Below are 10547 nucleotides of genomic sequence, written 5' to 3' on the forward strand. Positions count from 1 at the left end.
ACTTTGTAGCCCGATTCGTTAGAATCTGAACTCCAAGGATGTATGCAGCTTCTCCCATATCTTTCATTTCAAAGGTTGATGATAACCATCCTTTGATGACTTTCAAAAACCCTTTGTTATTACTTGCTAATAGAATGTCATCTACATATAGTGACATGATCACAAATTTGTCCTTGGAATGCAAGACATATACACAATGATCTTCATCCATCATTTTGAAACCATAGCTCAAAATTGATAGATGGAATTTTAGGTACCACTGCCTAGAAGCTTGCTTCAGGCCGTATATAGACTTCATTAAGTGACATACCTTTTGTTCTTGACCATTTTCGACATAACCCGCTGGTTGTGTCATATAGATTTCTTCACTCAAATCACCATTGAGGAAGGCTGTCTTAACATCCATTTGATGTAATTCCAAGTCCATATAGGCTACTATTGCAAGTATTATCCTGATGGAGTTAAACCTGACAACAGGTGAGAAAGTGTCTTGATAATCAACACCTTCTACCTGTGTGTACCCTTTGGCAACCAATCGTGCCTTGTACCTATCAATGGAACCATCTGCTTTTCGCTTGATTCGAAAAACCCATTTGTTCCCAATTGCTTTCCTCCCTTGTGGAAGATCAACCAAGTCCCAGACACGGTTATCCCTCATAGAATTTAGTTCTTCTTCCATAGCCATTTTCCACTTATCTGAATCAAGACTATTAAGTGCATCCTTAATAGTGCGAGGTTCATCATCCACCTCAGGTGAAACCATGTTCACTTCATCATTTAGAATCCACCACTTCTTTGGTCTTCTAAATATTCTTGAAGACCTACGCACACTAGGAGAAGCATCATGATGCACATCATCATCATGTTGTTCAGGAGGTTGATCTTCTTCGACCAATTCTTGATGTTGATCTATTTGATCACTTTCTTGTGTGGGCATATTTTGATCAATATTTTGATCATTGTTAGTCACATCTTGACCAACGTCAGTTGGATGCTCAACACTCCTACTCAACCCAACATTCCCAAACACTCCTTGTGGTGTAGGTATAGTTGATACATTGTGAGTATCAACTTGTGATTCAGACATTTCATAAAAGGAAACTCCTGTAGAAACATTCCCTTTTCTTGGAAACTCATTTTCCAAGAATACTACATCCCTTGAATCAAATTCATGTCTTTTACTCCCTTCCTCTAAATCAGCAAACACATAGCCTTTAGAGTGTTCACAGTACCTAAGGAAAACACATTTCTTTCCTTTTGGTCCTAACTTTCCAAATTCAGATTTGGTGTTATGGACATAGGCTGCACAGCCCCAAGGCCTTAGATTGCTCAAATTTGGCCTCCTTTTAGTCCATAACTCATAAGGAGTAGAAGATACTGATTTGGAGGGCATTCGATTGAGCACATATGTTGCTGTTAGCAACGCATCTCCCCAATAAGACATATCTAAGTTGGCTTGAGCCATCATAGGTCTCACCATGTCTAGGAGTGTGCGATTCTTCCTTTCGGCCACTCCATTTTGTTGGGGTGTATCATGAATAGTAAGATGCCTTTCTATTCCTTTTTGCTCACAGAACCCCTTAAACAAATTAGACATATACTCACCTCCACCATCTGTCCTTAGACATTTGATCGTAGTATTAAGTTGATTCTCAACCAATTGCACATATGCCAAGAAGCAACTCATTGCTTCACTTTTAAACTTTAACAAGTACACATGTGTATAACGAGTATAGTCATCAGTGAATGTGATGAAATATCTAAACCCTTGTCTAGATATCACATTCAAGGGACCACATATGTCAGAATGTACTAAAGCTAATGGAAACTGAACTCGGGACCCTTTCCCAAATGGTTTCCTACTCATCTTTCCAGCAAGGCAATATTCACATGTAGGAAGAGATACATTTCTCAAATAACCAAGTAAGCCTTCTTTGGCTAACCTTTTCATTCTTGATTCTCCTACATGCCCTAATCTTGAATGCCATAAACATTCATCTTGCCTTTCAGCTATAAGACAATGAGTGTTTGACTTTTCATTTGAAGAATTCAAAACAAAGAAACCATCATGTAAGAAACCAGAACCAACAAACTTTTTATTGGAAAATAGATCCACTTTATTTCCACGAAATATTAATTCATAACCAAAATACAAAAGACAAGATACAGAAATCAAGTTTCTTCTAATTTGAGGTACATAGAGTACGTCTACTAAATGGAGACAATGTCCATCCTTTATCGAAATCTCACAAATCCCGATTCCTTGTACTTCAAGTCGTGCATTATTTCCAACATATACCCACTTGGTACTTGGTGGAATCTTCCTGAAATGCACGAACAACTCACGATCTTTTACGATGTGACTGGTTGCTCCTGAATCCAGAACCCATCCTGAGTTAGAATCAACCATGAAAGTACATGATGCAACTAATGCATCAAATGTAAAAGGAGTAAAGTGTACCTTTGGTATAGTGCAATCACGTGCAAAATGACCCTTTTGGCCACAGTTGAAGCACTTAATTTTCTTGGGATCCTTTCCCTTCTTGGGGTCTTTTCCCTTCTTGTCTTTGCCCTTCTTTACAGACAACTTTCCATTCATTCTTTTCCCTTTCTTGAAACCTTTGCTCCACTTCTTCTTTTTTGAAGTATTACCTTCAGCTACAAAAGGTTTAGGGTTAGTAATATCCATCACTTCTGCTTCCAAAAGCAAATGACGGGCAATATCCTCAAAGGTCTTAATTTCAGTGTTGTGTCGCAAATTGATCTTTATCAATTGCCACTCACTATCGGGAAGTGAACGAATGACAGCTTGTACTTGTTGTTCATCAGTTAGAGTATGTCCCACAGCCTTTAATCCAGTGATCATTTTGGACATCTCTCGTAGATGCCTTCCCATTGTATGATCAGGCTTTTTCATATAATTCTCAAATCTGAGAATTAGTGCTCTTTGCCTCTCTAGAGAGATGCTACCAAACTTTTCCTTAGCCTTATCCCATATGGCTTTGGCTGATTCGAGCACAACGAAATCCACCATGATGTCATCAATCATTGCACTAAGCAAAGTGATTCTTGCCATGGTATCTTTCTTTTTGAAATTGACATAATCCATCTTTTGCTGGGGCGTTGCCTTGTCACCGGGATCTATCATGGTTTCGGTGATCATATCAAGGGTTTCTTGCTCAATTAGTATGAATTGAACCTTTTGTTGCCATATAGCATAATTGTCACCATCAAGCTTCAAATCTTTATTGAGCTCGGCGATTATGCCCTTAGTAGCATTAGCCATCTACATGCACATGCACATGCACATGCATCCATTAGCAACTTGTCCATAACTTTTCATTCAAAGCATTATACTAAACAACTAATCAAATAACATACACACTCAATCCAAAAGTATGTTTTTATCATACAATCAAAATCTCGTATGCATGCATATGATCAGCATGTTTAATAAAATCTGTGAATGACAATACAGCCTTCTCTTTTTATATTTGCTGTAGATCCAATGTATGATAATCAGTTATAACTGTAGATCAAAATCGAGGATAATCAGCCTATTAACTCAAGCCGTAGATCCAAGATATGATAATCAGTAGTAACTGTAGATCAATACCAAGGATAATCAGCCTATTGACTCTAAGATCAATCATAACTTGCTGTAGATCCAAGGTATGATAATCAGTCGTAACTGTAGATCAATACCAAGGATAATCAGCCTATTGACTCTAAGATCAATCATAACTTGCTGTAGATCCAAGGTATGATAATCAGTCGTAACTGTAGATCAATACCAAGGATAATCAGCCTATACACTCAAGTCGGGTCTTACCGATACAAAGATCAGCATAGCCCGTTCTTGAGTCCATTTTCTTTAAGCATGGATTTTCATCTTAAAAGGAACCAAATATATATGATACATCATAACAAAATAACATGTATCATAAAACTGAAACAATTTAGTAAGAATATGAATTCATAATATTGCTTTAGTCAAGGCCAAATAAGATGAAATACAAGAAAAATAGAAGAGAGAGCAAAAGGCACAAAACCTTGGCTCTGATACCACTGAAAGATTTCTTATAAAACAAATAGCGGAATAGAAATCTTACTTTGAAAACTTCAAGATAGATAACTCTACCTTTTCTTTATAGGATCGATTTGATGTAAAACACAACTCCACACCAAGGGTAATTTGATTACCAACTTAAAGAAGCAGCAACCAAAATACTTTCACAACCCAATGTGCCTTCTTTGCTAGTCTCTTATTCTTCTCTCTAGAAGAATATCTTGCAATCCTCTTCTCTTACCTTTACTTTGTAATATACAAATAAAAGGCTCTCAAATTAATGTCTTGGATTCAATGGGTGGTGGTCTATTTATATTTGAGTGCCACCCATTCCCAAAGGACTTGTCTTTGGAGAAAGGGTTCTTGGAACCTTCCAAGTAACCACCCATAACCACCCTTAACCAACTTGGTGTAACCACCCATAATGGTGACCTTTCATCCATAAGGAAGAGAGAGAGATTTATGTGTTGCCATGTGTCAGCACATGGTTAAGTCACATGTCAATTGGCTAGTAGTCCATGTAAGCTGCCATGTCATCACCCGATGACATGTCACTGCCACCACACTATCACTCAGCTAGTGTCACTACCTCGAGCTGGGTCCAACTACCTTGAGTTGACTTGAGCTAGAGTGAGCTAAGTGAGCTGGAGTTGAGCTGGAGTGAGTTAGCTTAAGCTACTGTGAGCTATTCAAAACTCACGTTGAGCTATCTCTAGCTATCTCATGAGCACATTGCTGCTAAGCTCATGATCCATCTGATCAAGTTTAACTTGTGCGTACACAAGTATTCGCTCAAATTCCAACAGTTTACACTCTTTGCAAATTGGGTTGCCCATAGATTTAACTTTCTTGATTATAGTTGTTGAGTTCTTTCAAGAGCTAATTGAGAAAGTTGAGTGGTAAAAGGCAAGAGTGTGAGCTTATTAAAAGAAAAAGGCAATAAAGAGTGCTATACACGAGGGTTGAGTGAATCAAACAAATTGAGAGGAAACACGTGAGGAAGTTCTTGTGAGGTTATATCTGAATTTTATACAGGTTACTAACATGGACCCAAAAGACAAAGGAGTTAGAGAAGAGGGGAGTAGTGACAATTCATTTGTGATCCAAGCAATGCAACAACACTTTAAACACCTCAATGTTATGTTTGGAGAATTGACTGACAGAATAGAAAGAATAGAAAAGCAAGAAGTTGACCCAACCGATGTGAGAAGAAGACCAGCTCGTGAAAGTGCTAACTTGGGGAGACAAAGTTATCTTAATGGATATGAGGATGATGGAGAAGATGACCTAAACTTTGATGATCAATCTACTTTGCCTAGATTCGGCCACAGATTTGGAAGAAGAAATGTGAGGAGGCCGAGAACTCTAGATCGAGATGGAGATGATGAGCGAGAATTTGAGGATCAAGCCACAAACAGATTGGGCAATGAACGGGCTAACAGATTTGGTTGGAGGAATCCGGGAAGAAGGGATACCTATGATCGTGACTTGGGGAGTATTAAAATGAATATTCCTTCATTTCAAGGAAAGAATGATCCGGAAGCCTATTTGGAGTGGGAAAAGAAAGTGGAACTTGTGTTTGACTGTCACAACTACTCCGAGGACAAAAAGGTAAAACTTGCTGCTGTTGAATTTACTGATTATGCTATAATTTGGTGGGATCAAGTTGTTTTGAATAGGAGAAGGAACCGTGAACAGCCTGTGGACACTTGGGAACAAATGAAGTCAATCATGAGGAAGAGGTTTATTCCAAGTCATTACTATCGAGACTTGTACCAGCGGCTACAAGGCCTCACTCAAGGTGCCCGAAGTGTGGAGGATTACCACAAGGAAATGGAGGTTGCCATGATTCGAGCCAATGTGGAAGAAGATAGGGAGGCAACCATGGCTAGGTTTTTACAAGGGCTAAACAGAGACATTGCCAATGTGGTAGAGCTACAACATTATGTTGAGCTAGAGGATATGTTACAAATGGCCATGAAAGTTGAGAGGCAGCTCAAAAGAAAAGGTGTTATACGGGTGGGACAGATTTCGGGTTCATCCTCAACTTGGAAACCAAATTGGAGCAAAAAGGAGGAAAAGGCAGATCTTAAAACCAAATTCGAGCCTAAGCCTTACAAGGGCAAGGAAGTGGGTCCTAGCAAGGAGAAAGGTATTTTTGAACCTCAATCTAATAGAAATCGGGATATAAAATGTTTTAAGTGTTTAGGCAAGGGACATATTGCATCTCAATGTCCAAACAAGAGGACAATGGTTTTAAGGAGCAATGGAGAGGTTGAAACTGAAAGTGAGACAGAGGCTAAATCTTTACCACTAATGGATGAGAGTGATGGAGAAGAGCATCCCGTGAATGGAGTCGTTTTGGTGACAAGGAGAGCTTTAAACTTGCAGGCAAGAAAAGAGAATGAGGTGCAACGTGACAACATTTTTCACACAAGGTGCCACATCAAAGAAAAAGTGTGTAGAATGATTATTGACGAAGGAAGCTGCACCAATGTAGCTAGCACGGAATTGGTGGAGAAGCTCAATTTGCCAACTCAAACACATCCCCGGCCATGCAAGCTACAATGGCTGAATGATTGTGGTGAGATTAAGGTAAATAAACAAGTGCTAGTTTCATTTTCCATTGGTAGGTATTGTGACAAGGTTCTTTGTGATGTTGTGCCAATGCAAGCTGGTCATATCCTCTTGGGGAGGCCATGGCAGTTTGATAGGCGGGTCAAGCATGATGGATACACTAACAAATACTCTTTTGTAATGAATGGGAAGTCTGTTACCCTTGTACCCTTGACACCCCAACAGATATATGAAGATCAGATGAGGGTTAAAAAAGAGAATGAAAAGAAAAGGAGTGAGAATGAGGAAAATAAAAAAGAGGAAGAGCAAAAGAGTAAGGAAGAAGAGAGTGAATCTGAGGGGATTCAAAAGGAGATAAATTTGGAGAAAAAAAAGAAGGTTGAAAAAAATAACAATGAGAGTAAAAAGGAAAGAAATTCAGAGAGTGAAAAGGGAAAAATAGAGAGAAAAAAAGGAAGTTTTTATGCAAAAGAGGGAGATGTGAGGAGTGCTTTTTATGCTAGGCAGCCTATGTTTGTACTCTTGTACAAAGAGGCTTGCTTAAATACTAATGAATTTGACATTTCTTTGCCTAGTGTTGTTAAATCTTTTTTGTAGGAGTTTGATGACGTCTTTCCCAATGATATTCCAAGTGGTTTGCCACCTTTGAGGGGAATAGAGCATCAAATAGATTTCATCCCAGGAGCATCAATTCCTAACCGACCAACTTACAGGAGCAATCCCGAGGAAACGAAGGAGCTCCAAAGGCAAGTTGAGGAACTTTTAGCGAAGGGATATGTAAGAGAGAGCATGAGTCCATGTGCGGTTCCAGTCTTACTTGTGCCTAAAAAAGATGGGACATGGAGGATGTGCGTGGATTGTCGAGCCATCAACCAAATCACTGTAAAGTATCGCCATCCCATTCCTAGATTAGATGAATGTTAGATGAATTGCATGGTTCATGTATCTTTTCTAAAATTGATTTAAAAAGTGGATATCACCAGATTAGAATGAGGGAAGGGGATGAATGGAAAACTGCTTTTAAAACAAAATATGGTTTATATGAGTGGTTAGTGATGCCCTTTGGGTTAACTAATGCCCCTAGTACATTCATGAGGTTGATGAACCATATTTTACGTCCTTTTATAGGCAGGTTTGTAGTGGTTTACTTTGATGACATTCTAATCTATAGCAAGACCTTAGATGAGCATCTAAAGCATTTGCATAATGTTCTAAGTGTTTTGCGAAAAGAGAAGTTATTTGCTAACCTCAAGAAGTGTTCCTTTTGGACAAATCAGATTGTGTTCTAGGATATGTTGTAAGTGATAAAGGGGTTGAGGTAGATGGGGAGAAAGTTAAAGCAATCAAAGAATGGCCTACACCTAAATCTATCACCGAAGTGCGAAGTTTCCATGGCCTAGCAAGTTTCTATAGAAGATTTGTTAGGGATTTTAGTACTTTGGCCGCACCCTTGACTGAGGTTATTAAGAAGAGTGTGGGTTTTAAGTGGGGAAGTGAGCAAGAAAGAGCTTTTAATTTGATCAAAGAGAAATTAAGTTCAGCACCAATACTTGCCTTACCCAATTTTTCTAAAACTTTTGAAGTTGAGTGTGATGCTTCAGGTATTGGCATTGGAGCTGTCTTAATGCAGGAGCGGCACCCCATTGCATTTTTCAGTGAGAAGCTAAATGGAGCAGCTCTTAACTACCCTACATATGATAAGGAACTGTATGCCTTGGTTCGGGCCTTGGAGACATGGCAGCACTATTTATGGCCGAACGAGTTTGTCATACACACTGATCATGAATCTTTGAAGCACTTGAAAGGACAAGGGAAGCTGAATAAACGACATGCAAAATGGTTAGAATTCATTGAGACCTTTCTATATGTAATCAAATATAAACAAGGAAAAGAAAATGTGGTTGCAGATGCATTATCTCGCAGGTATGCCCTTATTTCAACTTTGAATGCTAAACTGCTAGGATTTGAATTTATTAAAGATTTGTATCCAAGTGATCCAGATTTTGCTAATGTCTATGGGGCTTGTGAGAAAATGGCTTTTGGGAAATTTTATAGGCATGAGGGGTATTTATTTAGAGAAAACAGAATGTGCATGCCTATAAGTTCTTTGAGAGAATTACTTGTGTGGGAGGCTCATGGGGGTGGCCTAATGGGACATTTTGGAATGAGAAAAACATTAGATGTATTAACTGAGCATTTCTTTTGGCCACATATGCGACGGGATGTTGAGAGGGTTTGTGGAAAGTGTATCACTTGTAAGCAAGCCAAATCAAGAGTTTCACGCCATGGTCTATATACTCCTTTACCTATTCTGAGTGAACCTTGGGTTGACCTTTCTATGGATTTTGTATTGGGTTTACCTAGGTCTAAGAGGGGAAAAGATTCTGTTTTTGTTGTTGTTGATAGGTTCTCCAAGATGGCACATTTCATTCCATGCCATAAATCAGACGATGCAACCAACATTGTAGATTTGTTCTTTAAAGAGATTGTTCGCCTTGCATGGCATGCCAAAGACTATAGTCTCGGATCGAGATGCTAAATTCTTAAGCTACTTTTGGAAGACATTGTGGGGTAAGTTGGGAACAAAACTTTTATTTTCTACTACTTGCCACCCGCAAACGGATGGACAAACTGAAGTAGTGAATCGCACTTTGTCTACTCTATTGCGTGCCATCATTCAAAAGAATTTGAAGAATTGGGAAGAATGCTTACCACATGTGGAATTTGCATATAATCGTAGTGTCCATTCTGCCACTAACCATTCTCCATTTGAGGTAGTTTATGGTTTTAATCCACTAACTCCATTGGATTTATTACCTTTACCACTTGTTGAGTGTGTTAATTTAGATGGAAAGCAAAAGGCAGAAATGGTGAAACAAATGCACGAGAAAGTCCGGCAGCAAATTCAAAGACGAACTGAGCAATATGTTACTCAAGCCAACAAAGGTCGAAAGAAACTCGTTTTTGAACCAGGCGATTGGGTTTGGGTACATATGCGCAAGGAGAGATTCCCAGCTCAAAGGCGTTCTAAGTTGCATCCGAGGGGTGATGGACCATTTCAAGTGATTACAAGGATTAATGACAATGCCTACAAGTTGGACCTACCTGGTGAGTATAATATAAGTGCCACCTTTAATGTTTCTGATTTAACTCCTTTTGATGTAGGTGATGATTCGTGGACGAATCCTCCTGAGGAAAGAGGGACTGATGAGATCAACGGAGTTGTAAAAGATGTGAAAGATCCTCTAAGCCTACAAGGAGGTCCAATCACTCGAGCAAAGGCAAAGAAAATGAGAGAGACACTCAATGGGCTAATTGAAGACATTCAAGCCAAACAAGCCTTTACTGATGGATCTACCAATTGGAAGATAACAAATGGAAGTCAAGCCTATGTCCATTTAATCAGCATGCTAGCCATTTGAAGATGACAAGTGGCATCCAAGCTTATGTCCATTTGTTGCTGGCCAACAAAATAGTAGTTTAATTTGTTAAATTGTATTATGGAGAGAGAGGGGCCAGCCATTAAGGTAGTGGGTATTTAATGAGCATTTGGGTAGTGGGTAGTTATTTCAGGTTGGTAGTTATTGTATTTCTATTTAAAGGGATTTGTAAACACTTAAAAAGGCTGGTTAATTTTCGTGATTATTGAAAGGAGAACTTTCTCACTTGGTTTTTCCAAGAACTCAAGACTTATCAAGATTGTTCCAATCTTGTGGCGTCCAATTTCCAAGGCTTATCACTCCCAACTTCTTCTTCTCTTATTCTGGAGTGTGGCGTCTATATCATTCTTTTTCTTATTTTGTTTTGTTGCTTGAATCTGGTTTAGCTTTCTTGGGATGATGCTCAACTTGTTCGTGGGCTTTTAGATTCAACCAAAGGGATCTATCTACCTATGCTCGCA

General features: G+C 38.9%; 1 protein-coding gene across 1 annotated transcript; it reads left to right on the forward strand.

The window, feature by feature from the left end:
- The first annotated feature begins 5113 nt into the window (after window positions 1–5113).
- LOC127802179 (uncharacterized) lies at window positions 5114–10068 on the forward strand. Its single transcript, XM_052337884.1, is given in 7 exon segments — window positions 5114–6787; window positions 7244–7505; window positions 7936–8569; window positions 8702–9140; window positions 9142–9481; window positions 9620–9754; window positions 9812–10068. Coding segments are annotated over 7 exon segments (3741 nt in total).
- The last annotated feature ends 479 nt before the right edge of the window (window positions 10069–10547 follow it).

Source organism: Diospyros lotus, chromosome 5 (assembly GCF_014633365.1).
Source record: "Diospyros lotus cultivar Yz01 chromosome 5, ASM1463336v1, whole genome shotgun sequence".
NCBI classification, from domain to species: domain Eukaryota; kingdom Viridiplantae; phylum Streptophyta; class Magnoliopsida; order Ericales; family Ebenaceae; genus Diospyros; species Diospyros lotus.